This window comes from Asterias amurensis, chromosome 7 (assembly GCF_032118995.1).
Source record: "Asterias amurensis chromosome 7, ASM3211899v1".
NCBI classification, from domain to species: Eukaryota; Metazoa; Echinodermata; class Asteroidea; order Forcipulatida; family Asteriidae; genus Asterias; species Asterias amurensis.
In genome coordinates, this window is record NC_092654.1 from 23,364,087 (window position 1) to 23,383,040 (window position 18,954).

General features: G+C 37.3%; 2 protein-coding genes across 4 annotated transcripts in view; one reads left to right on the plus strand and one right to left on the minus strand.

Annotated features, from left to right (window-relative positions):
* Positions 1-240: 240 nt before the first annotated feature.
* Positions 241-12,684, minus strand: LOC139939376 (T-complex protein 1 subunit beta-like). Its single transcript, XM_071935204.1, has 14 exons — positions 12,556-12,684; positions 10,913-11,041; positions 10,164-10,275; positions 9,249-9,325; positions 8,545-8,657; positions 7,897-8,023; positions 6,881-7,057; positions 5,934-6,061; positions 5,455-5,639; positions 4,580-4,747; positions 3,507-3,610; positions 3,029-3,128; positions 2,490-2,631; positions 241-2,112 (listed from the first exon to the last, which is right to left on the minus strand). The coding sequence occupies exons 1-14, from the start codon at positions 12,556-12,558 to the stop codon at positions 2,085-2,087; spliced, it is 1,593 nt and encodes a 530-aa protein (XP_071791305.1). The 5' UTR covers positions 12,559-12,684; the 3' UTR covers positions 241-2,084.
* Positions 12,685-13,098: 414 nt separating this feature from the next.
* LOC139939877 (uncharacterized) overlaps positions 13,099-18,954 on the plus strand; it is a 28,455-nt gene continuing 22,599 nt past the window's right edge. For 2 of the 3 annotated variants that reach the window (XM_071936034.1, XM_071936036.1), the window contains exons 1-8: positions 13,099-13,203; positions 13,321-13,468; positions 13,717-13,877; positions 15,303-15,354; positions 15,755-15,858; positions 16,224-16,305; positions 17,619-17,812; positions 18,436-18,560. In XM_071936034.1, the coding sequence (XP_071792135.1) occupies positions 13,352-13,468; positions 13,717-13,877; positions 15,303-15,354; positions 15,755-15,858; positions 16,224-16,305; positions 17,619-17,812; positions 18,436-18,560 (835 nt within the window). In that variant the 5' untranslated portion in view covers positions 13,099-13,203; positions 13,321-13,351. Of the gene's footprint in view, positions 13,204-13,320; positions 13,469-13,716; positions 13,878-15,302; positions 15,355-15,754; positions 15,859-16,223; positions 16,306-17,618; positions 17,813-18,435; positions 18,561-18,954 lie in introns of those variants that run through there. The other variant, XM_071936035.1, reaches the window with a different exon arrangement.

Here is an 18,954-nt window from a genome sequence, read left to right on the forward strand (position 1 = left end):
ATTGCAAAGATTTATGACTGCCTCAAAAAGGGACTGTCAAGACTTGAGCAATATTTACTATTTTGATCCCAAGCTTATTTACTTGTATACTACCAGTTAAATTAATGCCAAAAAGAAGTTTGCTCAAAAGTAAAGAATGAAACTATTATAATTAATAGATGTATTTTGCCCTCAAATTAATATTCTGGCGTTACTCAAACCAAAATAAATCATTGTGAAAACATTAATATTTTGTGTAGATTTGTAGTATAAACTTTGCCCTCTGGCTCCTCGGGAGGCCAATGATTTTGGTTTGGGACAATTGTTTTTTCCTCTCGCTTTTTTTTTTTTCAGTTGGGGGGAATATTTTGATGAATAAGTCATCAATGTATGTGCAACTATCAGGAAAGATTCATTCACAACACAACTGAATAATAAAGATTTCTAGACAATTTGAAAAAAGAGATGCATCTTGTGTCAAAATTGAGTTATTTGTTAACAAGGATTTTTATGTCTGTCAGCAAAACATAAAGTACAGATGTCAATAAAGCATTCTTAATTAAACGGTTTGAAAGGTAGATAGGCCTATTGAAAGTGTGGTTGAACCCATGCAATGCCACATCGCAACGATTTGACCGCCTCTTCAAAGTACAGAAGAAATCAAATAAACCACTAATAGTTTACGCACAATTTTTTTATTTTCACTTATTAAGTCACTTACAGGACATAACATTCACTATATTTTCACACAATAACGGCCATATCACTCAAGATAATGGATTCAAAGATTACTGTGGTAGAAATCTTCCTACCACCCTATTCTTCAAAGACAAAATTGTGTGTCATCAATATCCATACTTGAACAACTTTTATTTTGTTTTCACAGATTGCCAATGCATACCTTTTGTTCGCTTTTGTAAGGAAATAAATTGTGCAGAAATGGCCGAAACTATCAAAATGCAAACCTAATTATAAAACAAAAGTTAAAGAAATACAATTGCATTAAACAAACAATGCACTTATTCCACAAACAGTTATTCCCTCTCCCCTTTTAATATCCGAGGCCAGTAGTCTCCCCTGTTAATAGCTGAGGCCAGAGTATTCTTAGTGTCTCTATTCAAATGACAATATGGCAAAATTTAGAGGGTGCCTTTGGCAGTCGGCCACATTGATCCTATAACCATACAGCACAGGCAGAGACCGAAAGTGTTCGACTTTTTCAGAAGAAAAAAACGCTGCGTAGGAGAGAACCAACGCTCAACTCACTCGCATGGCCCTACAGCTGGGAATTGAACCAGGGCCATAGTGGCAAGAGGAAAAGCCCTCTACACATAAGCCACTCATTAGACCACAGTGTCTACATTTTTAAAACACAACTGAATTCCTGTTTCAGATGACATTTCCAGACATTTTTGCTAAAAAACAAACCAAGTCCAAAAAACCCAACAGTATTTATAGCCATGTCTCGGCATATGATTATACAGATATTAATGGTATCTTATGGGTACAAACCCCTTGCATTACCCACCACTCTGAGGTCAAACATTAGAAACTTGCGCGTGCTGCACACAACTCTCAGTCAACGATGGGCGCTGTTTGGGTCTGGGTTTGTGTGACGTCATATGCAAGGGGTGTATAAGTAAAGCTCAAAGAGTTCCTATCCAAACTACTGGTGTCTGAGAGGGATTTTGTACCCTGGTGTGTGCGAGTCCCCCATAGGGTCAATTAACATAAGCTGAAGGAAGCGAGCCAAAGAGGGCGCCATCAGACGACGCTTCTATACAACTCGTATGGAGGGTCACAATCTCTTACTGCAGTACTGAGTTTTAAAATACGAATGTAAATGTGACCTTTTTGTGCAATCCATTACAATGATTATCTTTGTAATGTAATGTAAATAACATTGAACGGACACATAGATTTCAGGCCCGAGGAACAAAATTAATACTGAAGTCCTAAGATTGTCCATGCATCCTCAGAATAGTGCTGGGATGATGCCTTATAAATTACGGCATAAAGAACATCGAACAGAGATGGAGAGAGACATGAAGAGAGGGGAGGGATACACGCTAGCTTGAAGTGATGATACTAAGATGAATTTAACCTCAATGATGACCAGGGTCATTTCTTTGCCTGAAAAGAAAAGTAAAAAAAACAACAATTAAGTCAGTGAAGATCAGCACATGTTCAGATCTATGATCATGACAACAGTCCCTCCTAAACTAAAAAAAATACCTCCCAAAAAAAAATAATTCCAAATTAAAATCTCATTTTTGTATACAATATCACACAATATTTTAGGCTGATGATACTTGTACAACATTTAATGCAAATCAAATTATGAAGTTTTGTGCATCGGAACGAAATTCAACTAAAGTGACTTTATTCAAAACAATTGTTTTTAAACCAACATCAAATTTCAGTCGGTATAACAACCCTAAAAAGGAAGTAACTGCCTTTTTCAAAAGGAATCATTTGTAAACCAAGACCATCATTAATGGCCTGTTTACCTTGGTGCAGCTTTGATGATGTCATCCACGCGTAGAATCATCTCGGCAGCCTCGGATGCACTCTGGAGCACTTGTTTCTTCAACTGGTAAGATTCAATGATACCTAGCTCAATCATGTCACCAACTGTGCCCTCGTTCATGTCTACAAGAACAAAATTACAAGGATCAATGTCATTTACAATTAAAAGGCCTCTAAATTTCATCATACAAAATTTCTCTATCTGTATCTGTATCTGTATCATATTATTAACAAAGCAACAGGGGAATAAACAAAATATTTGATGTATATGAGTAAACTACTGCAGAATAAATTCATGAGGTGAAATTTAGTCTATTCCGTTTCACAAGCCAACAGGCATTGAACTATTTTTTGGGGAACGACACTGCGTAATAATATTTTATTGACTCTACTAATTTTGACATAACACTTAGTTTTACAGATAATTATACAGAAGACGCACAGCAATCAGTTTGACAGACACTATCTTATTGACGAAAAAAGATGATCGGCATCAGAACTGTTAGACAAAGCTACTCACTGAGTCCCATAGTACTCTTTCCTTGGGTGTGGTAAGCTCTTAGTTGTGAAACGAGCTGAGCGCTGTCATAACCTGCATTATCTGCAATGATGGTTGGCAACTGTGGAAAAAAATCAGTCATAATAATGAGAGATGACATTCAAAGCATTGATGTTAATAACCCAACTTATTATAGTTATCAGCGCTCTTCCTTAACAGTGGCCAGTTAAAACACCTGAGGACAAGTCAAAATTCTCCCCAAGTGGTCCCGCTTACTAGCCGGTCAATAAAAAACCTAAGGATAAACTGTGTTTTCCCCCCTGAGGAAAACTGGAAAGTCACATGTGCGAATAAATTAGAGTCACACGCAAAAATAAAAATCCCATCCAAAGATCTCCTCAAGTCCAAACTCAAAATGACCGAGCTTAACCCTAACAGAGTCCAATATTGGTCTTTGAATATTCATGAAGGTTAGATAAGCAAAATAAATGGTTCAAACCTTGGCAAGGGCCCTGGCAAAGGCCTCGATGGCCACTGCCTCCTTCCCAGGGGTCTGTACTGCTAGTTGATTAACGGCATTAGCCATCAGCATTTCTGAACAACCTGTTTATTGTGGGGAGGAGGAAAGAATCAGACATGGATCAAATAGAATTCAATTCAATTCAAACGAATGTAATTTGTTTTCATTTAGTGGGAATAATATACAATATCTATTTCAAGAGTTAAAATATGTAACAATTTTCTTCAAACCAAACTGCAAATAACACTAAGAAGAGAGAAACACAATATAAAGACAAATGCAAATCAAATCACAAAACATAATGAATGGCAAGTATTGAAAAGTTACTAAAAAATAACTAAAATAGTAACAGGTGGTAAACTTAACTTAATTGCATTTAAAAAGCGCTTTAACACTATTTCAAAGCTCTGTACAATCAAATACATGTACACAAAATACAGAATATAAACATGAGCAGAAATAGCTAATTGATTTAAAAACCACAACGGTTAAAAAAACGAAGCAAATGGAGTAAAAAATGCATTAAAACACATTTATATACAATAAAGCACAAAAATATGCGTCACATGGACCCCGAAGAAATACACACATCTCTGCAATGCATTATACATGTAGAAAACAAATAAAGCAACAATTTAGAGATGTCTTGAAAAGGCAAGACAAAATAAAACCTCTAAAAACATTGTTACTATAGGTGCTTCTGTACTTGACACTGACGATTTTAAAATTGCTTGATAGAATGTACATGTATTTAGACCATATTACAAGGCATGATAATTAGTTCCTTGGAAAAATAGGAACAAATGGCAACATTATCAAACACAAGGTCTGACCTACGTGTACACATGGTGTAGGCTCCAATCGACTTGTCAAGCCTTATTAATAAAAATATTCTGATTTTTACCCAAGGGCAAAAAAATGCTAAATAAGACGGGCAATAAAGAAGGGCAATAACACACCCGGTAATAGCATTGATTATGAAGAAAAAGCACACACTCAGTTGGAAGAAATGCTTGAAGATTTTCAAAGCACCAATAAAATATGGTTCTTACCTCCTCCTAGCACAGTCTTATATGTCTTAGTCGTCTGGGAGAGAACACACAGAGCATCATGAAGAGATCGTTCCATCTCATCTAAGATCTGCTGCGTTGCTCCACGTAGAACAATGGTGCAGGCCTCACCAAGAGCTACACCGCCAAATCGGATCAACTTGTCCTCACCTGGTCATGGTCAAGTCAAGATTAGATTAGATTATATTTCTTTATTATGTCCACATTAAAAATACAAGTAATTGTAATCCATTTGGAACTGATACATTAAAATCACAATACAACTCTTATAAACACAACCACAGTAGGTCTAATAACAATAAAAATTAAATACAATAACACAGTAATCACAGTATTGAGTAACATGTACAATTAATTACCATTGCGAAGTTAGAAGTTACAAATTTGCAAATGGTCCAAACATTACAAACTATCACAAAATTTGCAATTCGAAAAAGCACCAAACAAAATGCCACAAATTAAGAATTATTCAAGTTGTTTGGGGAATGAAGCAATAATAGTTAAATATGTTGTTTCAGGACACTAAACATCAAGACCAAGACTCAAATCCACACTCTGATCACAAAAAAATATGCAAAAACTTGAGTCCGGCGATCTTTAACACTCGACCACAACCCGCTACAGTTGCTTTTGACATTGCTTTTAGGATCCCATCTTTCATTGCAAGAAAGATAATACAATATCAGAAATGAATTTAATGATTGACTTTGAACAACTTTCTCATTTTTTTACGTGATCAGATAATAATTTTTCATGATTTGTCATCTTTGAGATAATAAAAACAAATAATGTGGTAGAACTGAGTTGACTAAGAGTAATTTGTCTGAAAAATAGCAAAGACTTTGTTCACAACTTACCGATCATGATTTCTTCGATGAGGTCGCAATGTCCAACCTTAACCATCTCAGGGTGTTCAAAGGTTGAAACAATTTCACCGCCAAGTACGAGAGCTAGACGTTCAATACCATCAAAGTCTGCATGTTCGATGGCCATCACACCACTATCGGCAAACAGCTGCTCTGGGTAGTTGTAGATAAGTTGCCTGTGGTAAAAACAACATACTTTCAACAACTTGTTTTTCAGGTAGAATTTGAATGATTGCATGGTGGAAGTATAATCAGGTAACACTATGTGAAAATCTTGTTTGAGTAGTGGGGTTTTTGAAAAGAACCGGTGTTGGTTGGCAATCAACGTTTCAATCAGTATGCTCTGGTTGTTTTCATTTCCCTTGAGAGCGATCACAGCATTCTGATCGAAACGTTGAGTTGTCAACCAACTTTTTTGGAAGCAAAATTCCAGTTTGCTTGGCAGGGAGGGGGGGGGGGGTCATATTCACCTGTTGATGAAGACATTGATGTCGTGCTTCAGGATTTTTCCCACTTTTTGTTTCATCTTCTCCTTCTCGGCTAGTTCAATTTCAGCAACTTTGCCCATGCCATCAACACGAACTCTGGAACCAAACACCTGAAAACAAAACAAGGAATGATGTTTACTTTCAATCTTTGGCCATGCCATCCACACAAAACTCTGGAACCAAACACAGGATAACAAAACAAGGAATGACAGTTCAATTTCAGCAACTTTGCCCATGCCATCCACGCGAACTCTGGAACCAAAAAGTATATTAATGTTGGTTTCCCCCTTACACCGATGTGAGTTGGCAATGTATACATGGTATACTCAGTACTTGAGTATTATATACAGTGCTAACATACATCGTAAGGGTAAAACCAAACTTAAAACATTTTGTGTACTTTAACCAAAACTTTAAAAATCAAAAAAATCTAAATTCACATAGTGATTTGGATTTGACATCACACTAAGTAATTATTATTAAAGAAACACGTTGCCTTGGATCGGACGAGGAGGTCTTTGAAAAGCGTTTGTAACCGTTTGTTATAAAATGCATATGGGTAGAAAGATGTTTTGAAAGTAGAATACAATGATCCACACACACTTGCCTCGAAATTGCATGGTTTTCCTTTTACTTTGCGAACTAACACGGTCGGCCATTTATGGGAGTCAAAAATCTGACTCCCATAAATAGGCGACCGACGTGTTTGTGGACGAGGTAAAAAAAACACGCAATTTCGAGTGATACTGTGTGGATCATTATACTATACTTTTAAAATATCTTTCTAATCATATGCATTTTATAACAAATGGTTACAAACGCTTTTCAAAGACCAACTCGACCGATCCAAGGCAACGTGTTCCTTAAATAAGCTCAGTTTTAGCTCTTTGTGAAATCGTTCCGAGCAAAAAACCACGTGTAGTACTTACCTTGATTTTATCTGTGTCCATGGCCGTGTTTGCGACCATGACACGTGCGTTTTCAATCCTCTTCGGTTGGTTGACGCCAATCTTCTTGTCCAACAGGAATCCAGGTTCAAGATAAGAGTCGTTCATGTTGCCTCCAAGCTTCTTAATGATCTGGATGGCCTGTAGGTCAGTTTTGCCCTGCACAAATAAACGAGACACAAAAACTATCAAAACATATTCTTGGAATAAACAATTTGCTGATGTATCTTTGAATGTCTCAGTTGGTGAAGTTTGAAACTTTGCATGGAGGGGAAAAAAGTCTAGAAAACACCATAGTTATTTCTCTAATAATTGAATGCAGGGTCACATCTTGATGTTTCAAGCAGTACGCTTTCTCCTAGAAAAGGATCACTATGCAGCATTCTCCCTTACGCTGGCCAAATGCCAGTCTAAAAACACAGTCAGAATATTCTCCCAGTGGTCCGGCTGGCTAGTTCAGTGTTGAAACGCATCCCCAGTTAATTTGAAATATTGGATCACTATGGAGCATTCTCCCTTACGCTGGCCAAATGCCAGTCTAAAAACACAGTCAGAATATTCTCCCAGTGGTCCGGCTGGCTAGTTCAGTGTTGAAACGCATCCCCAGTTAATTTGAAATATTGGCTACTGAAAAAGCTTGCAGACTAGTGGAATGACAAGCGAACTGGTCCTGCTGGCTTGTCACTGAAAAGGTTAAGGGAAAACCCTGCTTTGTATGATGATCGATCAAAGTGTAGAAATGTCACTTTTTCCCCAAGAATCACCACAGCTCTTCAGACATTTTCTTACACGGTATTACCACAAACAATAGTTTTCAGACAAATAAATGTAGATACGCCTTAACTACCTGGGAACAAGACCGTATCCTGTACTACCACCAGGAAACTGAAAAGGCTCATTAACATTTAAGAAGGTTTACCCCAAAAGAAAGTTGGAAACTACCTTACATTCCCAGAGGATGCTCTTTTTAATCCAAGAGATAATCTTTCAACTCTCACCTTTAATCTTAGCACAGCGTCGACACAAAGATCAGCGAACATCTCCCTACCCTGTTGCACAATCTTGGAGCTAAGTGTTGTCATAGCGATGTTGAACAGATCCTTGCGGAATTTCTCCTTATCAGCACTGTTAGTCAAAATAAGAGATTTGACTTATATGAAGCATATGTGGAACATTAATAGAGTGGCACTTGCTCTAGAATTGCAAAGGTTGTGATTTCGAATCCCACATGAGTAATATGCCTGTGATGTTTTTTCACTGGACTCGGGGAAGTACTGAGTATACAGTGCTAACACACATCGGTGTATGTGGGTAAAAACCAACATGAATATTAATAGAGTGATAATACCTCTATTCTTCAATAATATTCAACTAAAAAACACAAGACCACAGGACCTGTATAGTCAAAAGTTTCCCTTGTTGTTTATACTGAGATTGTAGAGGAGTAAGGTAAGGAACATTCCGACTAGCACAAGGGATGTCATTCATTCCTCCTGGAAATTGGGGCTAACATTAATGAAAAGGAAGGTCTCATTGATTTCCACTATCTGCTTCAATTAAAGGCCGATGGAATTCGGACAGGGTTTTCAAAGTTTGTTTCGTTAAACTTTTGCAGAGTTTAAAATGCCCCAGCCTAGCCTCAGTACCTGTTGTCCATTGCAGCTTGGGTCAAGGCCTGGTCAGCGACTTCTACAGCCTTTCTCCAGCCAGCTATGATGGTCTGTGGGTGCAGCTTCTGTGCAACAAGTTGCTCTGCTTCCTGATTTTATGAAGATAAATAAGATGAAAGCAACATGTGAAAACATCATTCAATAATTGCCGTTTTAAATTGTATTTTTTTAGATATCGGAATGTTGTAATTTGGCAGTTACTTTTTTATCTTTGTATTTGCATGTAGTGCTTTGAGGCCACTATGGTAATTTGGCACTTTATAAATTTGATATTAATTAAATTTAAAATAGACATGACGAGAAGAATTCAAACAATCTCACTTTAAAGATGGAAGAAAGCTCATAATGAAAAAAAAAACTTGTTTACTCACAAGTTTGAAGTTGTCTGAAAATCAGATCTTGCTTAAAATAGCCCAGATGTACACAAGTACACGCCGAGGTAAAAAGTTTTTGCACAGGATACTTCTACAAGAGATACACTATTTTTTGCAATATTGAGATACATCATTTTGATGTGACGATGTGAACATATCTGTTGTCAATATAAACAGAGGCCATTTTTGCACCAGGCAGCAGCAACATTGAAAAAGCCATGGAAATAAAGTTGAATTAAATTGGAGGAATCATTCCACCATGAAATTGCAGATGATTGATGTCAGGAATAGTCCACGATGACTTACCCTCAGCAGCTCACAGGCAAGTACAGTCACAGATGTTGTTCCATCTCCGACTTCATCATCTTGAACCTTGCTTATGTCTGTGTTAAGCAGGAAAGCAATAATATGTATGAGCCTTTGTAAACCAGTCTTTCAACAATCATTACACCAATAATCATTGCATCGCATTTTACATAATTGAAATAATAAATTTTTAAAACTGGTAAATTCAAAATGCAAGACAAGGGATACACATTTATTACATAGTTGCTACCAAATAATAATTACTATATTTTTATATTTTTTTTTATGCAAGTCGCCAGACACACAAGGCCTGAAGGCCACTCAAGGTGTGGGCTACAATTATTTTTTTCCAGAGGCCGTTGCCACCAACTCCTAGGGCTGAAACAGGGTTACCCCTTTTACAGTCCATACGGATGTAGGCTTGGGTATCATCAGTCCAAAGCCAGGCCGGTAGAGCAGAAAGCACTACCTCCCCAATTTTACATAGCAAGTGTCACGACCGGGATTCGAACCCACACTCTGCTGATCAAACACCAGAGCTTGAATCCGGTGCTCTCCACCGCTCGGCCATGACACGCCACTATTTGCTCAGAAAGAGATATAGGCTAGACTTACAAGACTCAAAATTAAAATTGGACTGGAGGCCCTACGCCTGTGATTTTATCACTGGGCCAGTAAACTCTAGACAGGGCCATCCTGGCGGTCTGGTGTTTTTGACTTGAATATAAAGGCTACCTCTCTTTGTACTATCTTTGTACAAAATATTGACCATGAATCTGATATCTTTCAATTCTCTTGCTTGTTCAACACATTTTCACTCTGGTCTTGTAAAATAACTTCTGGTCAAGTAAACATTTTGAGCTACAAGCCATTCAGTAATGTGGATTTTCTCCCCAAATTCAAGCACTGACTTACCAACAAGGATCTTGCCTGCTGGGTTATCAATACCAATCGATCTCAAAATGGTGGCTCCGTCATTTGTCACTGTCAGAGGGTTCATAGGATTGGTCGACTGAAGAATCTTGTCCTAAACAATGATAAAATGAACAGAGTTTATGTAAAGGCACACTCTTAAGCAAAAAAATACAAGATCTCAAGCCATCGTCAATTATTAAATAACCCAATTTTGTGGCCTCCCATATCCTCCTCTCTTAGGTTTGTTTGGACATGATAAGATTGGAATGCCTGACCAAGTGATGCACAAATTGTTGTTTGTGGGCATACTCCTAATGCTCTTCAACAGCACGTTCGACAGAAATTTTGTGTACTGCAGACGATTTCACGAAACGCTAGGAGTAACTCGTCCTAACTTAGGATGGGTTTTGTGTACTGCAGACGATTTCACGAAACGCTAACTCGTCCTAACTTTGGATGGGTTCAATGCGTCCCAACGTCTGTGGTTACGGAACTTAACTCGTCCTAAGTCCTTAGGTTAATCCTAAGTCAGGAAGTGTTTGTTGAAACCGATGTCAGGGCTAAGAGGAAGTAAAAACAACAGACATCAATGGCCTTGGCTCCCTTGAACACAAGTCCTTCAGAATCTTTCACTTAGACAGAAAAATGTTATGTGATTGATAGCGGATAACTCCCTGGTATGCTAAGCCGAAACAAAAGTATTACTGCTTAACAGTTTTACAAAGGCCAGATAGTATGTTATATCTCACCATTCCTTTTGGCCCCAATGTACTCTTGATGAGATCACCGATGGCTATGGCCCCAACAAACGATGACAGACGAGCCGTCTCGCCTTTCTCCTCTTCAGCATTTTGCTTCAGAATCTGAACTGGTGAAAACTAAACAAACAACAAATATTAAATATCAAGAAATAAACCACTATGGGAAAACCTCCAACATAGGGCTAGTAATAAGTAGGGCACCAGCATATTAATCCGGAGGTCGCAGGTTCAAGTCTCGATTTTCTTTGTTTCTCCGACGTGGACTGGAAAAATCATCAATTTGGAGCATATTATCTACAATTAAATGCTGATGATGCATCTTTGACATATTGGGAATTCAGTAGGCAATTTTTTTTGCTATTTTTGGGGTCTGTTTGTCACTTTATGTTTTTTTGTGGCTGGGTGTTCAGACAATTATAGCAAATTGACGATGGCATTGTGAGACTGAGAGTGAGAACTTGTCTGGGGCACAAATTGTACAAAACCAAAGATGACACAATTACAGTGCCCCAGCAGGCCTAGATACAGGATCCAATAAGAAATATAATTTGATTATGTCTCTCGTGTGTTGGCATAGTTCTACATAACACATTCTGAGGAAATTAACAATATTTCAATTGACATTGAAATTTGACAGTCATCACACACATGGCCAGTGAACAAGCCCCAGTTTCATGGCTCTGTTTACCGCCAAATTCTGCTCTTACACATGTTACAATAGCCAATCTAAGCTCACCCTGCAAGTGTCAAAATTTTGTGCTACCTGTCAGCCTGTGTAAGCGAAGAATGCCTTTTTTAAGTGGAGTACGGGGTACTGGTCAACTCGGTCCCAAGCCAACTCCGTCTCAGTCAACTCGGTCCCAAGTCATCTCGGTCCCAAGTCAACTCGGTCCCAAGTCAACTCGGTCCCAAGTCAACTCGGTCCCAAGACAACTCGGTCCCAAGGCAGGGAAGCTTGCACGGGCGGGAGGGAGGGCGGGGAGGGACCTTAACCCAAGTTATAATTGAACAATATTATATTTGTTATTTATTTTCGACCAAACAACACTTGACTGGGACCGAGTTGACTTGGGACCGAGTTGACTCATACGCGGAGTACGCACTACAACAACAACAATTAACTGCTGAAAAACCTGTGAAAAACTCTTTAGAAGCACAAAATTCTTGTTCTGTGAGCAGAGCCATAAAAGTGGGCAAAGGCGACTGTATTGATTGTTAAGAAACAACTAGTATTAGGCCTAGTACTACAATTGTATTGTACCGTTTTATTTATTTTTTTAATTGAAAAAAAAAATTATTGCAAAAATCCACAAAATTTATAGTTTTTGACAACTTTTTTCCAAAACAAAAATCAAAAATATATTATTGGAATCCCTTTATACTTTAAACTCATATTTCTTTGAATTCATAAAAATATAATGCAGAAATTACTACTGTATTAAAAAACAAGCTTCCATTTCATTCAAACCGAACAACCTTTCTCCAGTGTCCGGTTACCGGGCAACACTCGACTGCTCAAGCACAATTCACATTATCTCGAATTTATGAGGAAGAATTCCCCTTTTACTGAAGGTCCATTGCTAGGTTTTATTAACATACTCAATTGAGGAATATCATAACAAACTACTTACCATTTTTGCACAATTTGTTGTCAAAAAATTGAGTAGAAATGCACGCCCTAATCACTTAGTATTTGGACGTTTCTGGAAGCTTTCTTCTCTACTCTACTTCTGCCCACAGTGTGCACATGTGCATCCAATGCGCATGCGATATGCGGCGAGTCATCGGGGCACTAGTATCGATTCTTATTTTCCCTCGATTATCGTTATTCAGTATCGGACTAGCAGAATTTGACAGTTTAATTTCTATAAAATTATTTGATATAATTCTCAAAATTAAAACTTAAAAACAGTGTCAGTTAAACTTGTGGTTTTTTTTTTCAATCACGGCAAATCGATCTATTCAACCAATTTTAGGAGCCATGAGAAAAAAAAGTGGAAAATTATCAACTCTTCGGTATTCGTTAAAAAGAAAATCGATAACTGGTTTTAAGGAGAAAACAAAAACACAAGCGGGCGCCCTTTCATACGGTCGATTTTTTGTTTAACACTGTTACGTCACAAGAGGGCGTACTTAAGCGCGCGCCGCATAAAGTTTTGTCAATGTTTGTAAACAAAACAGCATGTTGTTGTTGGCATGAGGTTATGTAGTGTGTGGATCATTTATTGTCATGCTTATCAAACAACATACATTGTATCTTTGTGTAGTTCAAAACCAAGGTAAGTGTTTTGTATGATCAAGAGAAGAAAAATTACCAGAATATGTATCTGCAGATTTTTTTTCTGGACAGTTAATATTTTTCTTTTACGATGTCAGATTTTTTTCTTCTCTTACAGATAAGGTTATAGTTACAAGTTGCAATACAAGATGGCCTTGATCGATGCTAAGTTCCAGTCATGGGCTACCATCAAGGAAAATCTGCAAACTGTTGTCCGAACTTCGGATCCACAGGACATGTGTGTAACAATTCCCTACGGTCTACAGGTACGGAAATCTTGTTTGTAATTGTAACTGTCAATATAAAGCACACCAGCACTTTCTTATAGTTCTACTATTTAAGGCTTTTTAAGCAAGTTGAAAGTTATTATGTTTGTTTTATTAGATCTCATATTGGTTTATATGCATGGGAAATCTGTACAGAATGTGTTTTTCTTAATTTTAAGAAATAATAACTTGCTATAAACTTTTTTCAAACTTGTTGTTATTGTTTGTTTTCATTTGAATTTGTATAGTTGTACCACAGCATGCATCACCCCCATGTGGTGCGTTGTTTAGCGTTCTATCACTCCACCGCTGGGGATATTTATGTCACACACATCGACACTGGAGCTTGCAATGAGATCTATGTTTGGACCATCAGTAGTTTAGATGAAATTGCTGTCAAGTGTATCAAGTAAGTGGATACGATGACTTTAAGTTAACCTTAGTTGCTTTTACTTAGAAAGCCCTTGTCTTGATTAAACAAATACAATAATACTGAGTTAACTTAACTTTAATGCATTTAGCTCAACTTGTCAGTGCCAGTGTTTCCATTATAGCATGACACTTTGCTTAAGATTGATCAGATCTTTTAAAAAGCCATTATACACTTTCGTAACAGAAAAAAAATACAAAAGTTCACAGATGTACAAAAAACTAGGGTTTACAGAAGGTAATGGTGAAAGACTTCTCTTGAAATATTATTCCATGAAATGCTTTACTTTTTTGAGAAAACTTAAAACAATGATCAATTCTCGATAATTGAGAATTACAGATTTTTTTTAAGAATTAAAGTTACAAATTTTTTTAAAGAATTACAGATTTATTTTAAACACACATGCCATGACACGGCGAAACACGCGGAAACAAGGGTGGGTTTTCCCGTTATTTTCTCCCGACTCCGATGACCGATTGAGCCTAAGTTTTCACAGGTTTGTTATTTTATATATAAGTTGTGATACACGAAGTGTGGGCCTTTGGACAATACTGTTAACCGAAAGTGCCCAATGGCTTTAAGACTAATTTTAGGTTTTTTGTGAAATCCAGCCATGCAGAATTGAAGAATAAAATCGTTTTCTTTCTTAGAAATTGATCTTGATGAGTTTGCTCCTTATGCCTGGCATTTAAAGGCACTGGACACTATTGGTAATTACTCAAAATAATTGTTAACATACAAACTTACTTAGTAACAAGCAATGGAGAGCTGTTGATAGTATAAACATGGTGAGAAACGGCTCCCACTGAAGTAACGTAGTTTTTGAGAAAGAAGTAATTTTTCACTAGAAAATTTGAATTAAATTTCGAGACCTCAGAATTAGATTTTGAGGTCCCGAAATCAAGCATCTTAAAGCACTTCATGTGACAAGGGTGTTTTTTCTTCCATTATTATCTTGCAACTTCGACAACCAATTGAGCTCAAATTTTCACAAGTTTGTTATGTTATTATTTTTGAGAAGACTGGTCTTCAAAGGTTTCCAGTGTCTTTAACAGCTGAGGGCATCAAGGTTTAACACTTTACCCAGCTTGACCTAGTTTGGGGTTCAATCAATAAAAGGAAAATAGCAAACTTTAGGTGATGCGTATCCCTAAAGTAAGGGGTCATTATTTCCAAAAGTTCAAAGGTTAATTTAAAGAGGGTCAATTGTGGGAACTCACTTCACCAAATTGATCTGGAAAATCTCAATGAACTGACACTTTTAATCCACAAATAATTGTCTGCCTAATTTTCTCACTTTCTTGTTACTTTAAAACGATTTTTCTTATTTGACTTCATACTTGACTAAATAGTTAATTATTCAACCACCTGATTATTTGTTTTTGTGTGTTTTCCCCCTCCCAGGTTTCCCATGAAAGCTGCTATATCCAGAATGATATACATTCCTCATCACAGGGTAAAAAACCTGTGTTCTTTGTGTGAATAATATAGTTACAGTTGAATAGTTACAATAGAATTAGACGTCTTGATTAAAAGGTGAAAGGAAATACTAATGTTCCGAACACAAGATCTATTCCATTGTTGTTTCTCTCCACTTTGATATTTATCTCGGTTGTTTAAAAAATAGGTGGCCTTTCGTGGACATACCCTTAAAACCTGACTCCCTGGGTCCATTGGTCTAGAGGTTACCCCAATCCTCCAAAATCATGTATTTGTATAAAACTGGATGCATGACCCAGTAACAAGCATTTTTTATTTGGGCCCATGGCCCCAAGCTTATGAATCCTTCATTTCAGCAAATAGAAGGCTCTGCGAGGGTTACTAAATAATATATATTTATTTTGGTTGTACTTTAGGTGTTTGTTGGATTCTGCAATGATATGACGTTACGCACGTTTAGCGATCTGATACATCAATGTGCCGAGTTGACTCAAATCACATGTCTCTCCACCGTTCTTTGGTAAGAAAAGTCGCACTCATTCCACCATAAAATTACCGTCTCAGAAATGGTTATCTATCCCATCAGATTATTTTACAAATCTCTTCTTTATTTCACTCTTGCTTCAAGTCGTTACTATCTGGCGAGATTTCGAGCACATCATAAAAAGTGACTACAACCCAGATTGTTGTATCTGTATTACCAGCACTACATATCACTCGTCATATTGAAACGAATTGCGAACAATTGTTTTGGCAGGAGCTTTTGTTGTCAACAAAAATTATGTTTATAATATTGTTCACTGGAGTCCAAGAAGCGAAACTCTCTTTCTCTCTATTTTGAATGAATCTTTTGTTTCTACACGTTTATCATTTGTTTATGATTAGTATGGCATACAATGAGTGCAACGATGAGCTAATAACCGGAGGTCATGGCTGCCTTCAAACCTGGAAGATGACTCACATTGAGGTACCGTAGTTTTTGTTTTTACTTAGAAAAAATAATATATACAGTATTGTTTGATTATGTTTGTCATGAAATGTATTTCAAAAGATTGGATAAAAAACATGGTTTAATTTTAGTCTGAAAGCTTACTGATTGTGAAGTTCATGCTAGAAAAAAAAATTATGTGAAATATTTCTTTCTGAAATAAAGTTCTATTTGGAAACCTGTATCTGAAAACCCCCACAAAAGACACACAAAAAACAGCTGATTTTGACAGTTACATCCCAAACTAAGAACATGATGTGTTACCATGCTAAAAACTCTGCATGGTTGTCCACAATTTTCTCCCGACTCACACAACTGATTAAAAGGAAGGTACACGTTTGGTAATTACTCAAAACAAATCTTAACTTAAAAACTGACTTGGTAACGAGCATTGGTAAGCTGTTGATAGTATAAAACATTGTGAAAAACGACTCCCTCTGAAGTGGCATAGATTTTGAGAAAGAGGTAATTTCTCACTAAAATAATAAAAGTCTTTTATTCCTAGTATTTGAAAGCACACAAATTCTTCCAACAAGGTTGTTTTTTCTCTCATCATTTTCTCACAACTTCGATGACCAATTTAGCTCAAATTTTTGACAGGTTTGTTATTTTATGCTTATGTTAGGATACATCAAGTGAGAACACTGGTCTTTGACAATTACCAATAGTGTACACTGTCTTTAAGCCAAAGTTTTCACAGGTTTGTTAATTCATGTGTGATTGGTCAGCCAAAACATAAACATTGTCTGCGACTGTTTTGTCAGCTCTACCAATCCCGTGTAATGAAAAGGGAAACAAATGTTTTCAACAGAAATGGTATTTTTACTTGTTTATTATGCACTTGTTCCCCATTTTAATGTAATTTTGATATATGTACACTTCTGAACTTTTCGTAATTATCGAGTAAAAAAACAGGCCCCTACCTAAAGGTTTTTTGAAAAACTAAAAACACTTCTGCCGTTGAGAGCAGGCGTCAAAGGACAATGCCGCTGACGTCATTTGTGGGAGTTTGCTTTGTTATACATCCACGCTGCAACAAAGCGGCTTTATCTACTTATGACGTTTTGAGAGTGATTACGTAACAGGGCTTTTCGCAAATCTCGCAGAAAAGCTCTGGACAAGGGCATACAAAATGATTGTTTTTTACACAATTGAAACCTATTTATAATCATATGACTCGATTTCCTTATTCATCGAAAACATTTTAAGTGGAACTCAGCTAAGTTCACGACTTAACATTTTCGTTCAAGCAGGTCTTTAAAGAATATACTCAATTACTTTTGGTTCTCCAGCTTCGGGATCCCTTGACCCCGGGTCGTCCGATGGAATGTCAAATCACTCCTAATGACTGGGTACGTGATCTTCAGATAGACAAGAAACATCGTCAGCTTATTGCCCTGTGTGATGAGGGGGTGTGCATTATTGACTATCAGACCAACAAACAGGTGTTCTTCATCCGTAATTGGCACGAGACGGCACTGACGAGGTAAGATGCTCCACTAGAAGAGGGTTTTGCCTCATCTGGATGTCTAATCCTTATTGATCTAATTTATTTGAATGGTTTACAGTCGTTTACATGTAGTTATAATCCTTTATCTTAATTTTGATGTGTGATGCATGTAGTTGATAATAACAATCAAAACTTATGACACGCCAGTCTGTCATTATAGTGACACTCCTGGCACAGAGATATCCCTCAGCTAAACTGCTATCTGATAACCAAATACAAATAAACAGAAGGTGAAACTGCTTAGAGAGGGGTTTGAGTTTGTTCTTGAAAGTGTTGAATGAAGTTTCCTTTCTGAGTTTGATGGAGAGTGAGTTCCATAGGGAACGACCGGACCGAGAGAAAGAACGGTTCCCCCAGGAGTGATGAGAGAGGAGTACTCGGAGAAGATCCTTTCTGAGTTTGATGGAGAGTGAGTTCCATAGGGAACGACCGGACCGAGAGAAAGAACGGTTTCCCCAGGAGTGATGAGAGAGGGGCACCTAAAGAAGATTTGCATTTCGTATGCCCCATTAACAGCGACCATCATCAATTGGTAGCGATCAAGTAGTGAGGACTAGTATCTCATCCTGTTATGCCCTAATTATTTCCCTTTTGACCAGCTGCGTGTTCTACCGCCGTCTTGAATACTTCATCACAGCAGCCATGGATGGATCTATTAAAGTATGGAATGCTGTGGTGTATAGTCAGGTGCATGAGTTCATTGGTCATTATGACTGTGTCACAGGTGAGAAAACAGGCTTAAAGGAACACGTTGCCTTGGATCGGACGAGTTGGTCTATAAAAAGCATTTGTAACAGTTTTTTAAAAATAAAAATGCAGTTGGTTGGAACGATGTTTTAAAAGTAGTATACAATGATCCACACAAATTTGCCTCTAAATTGCATGGTTTTCCTTTTACTGATCGAACTAACACGGTCGGCCATTTATGATGCCCGAATGTGTTAGTCGACGAGGTAACACTATGATCTTTCTACCCATGTGCATTTTATAACAAACGGTTACAAACGCTTTTCAGCGACCAACTCGACCGATCCAAGGCAACATGTTCCTTTAAGGTGACTACTTTATGTTTGACAAATGTTTGACTATGTTCTGATAACACTTCATGATCAATATAG

What these genes read in the sequence shown, in the direction of transcription:
- LOC139939376 (XM_071935204.1), bottom strand. An exon ending in ACGCTGTGCTAAGATTAAAG is followed by an intron (nt 7,058 to 7,896) that starts GTGAGAGTTGAA and finishes TTATTTGTGCAG; the next exon opens with GGCAAAACTGACCTACAGGC. An exon ending in TGGACACAGATAAAATCAAG is followed by an intron (nt 6,062 to 6,880) that starts GTAAGTACTACA and finishes TTTTGTTTTCAG; the next exon opens with GTGTTTGGTTCCAGAGTTCG.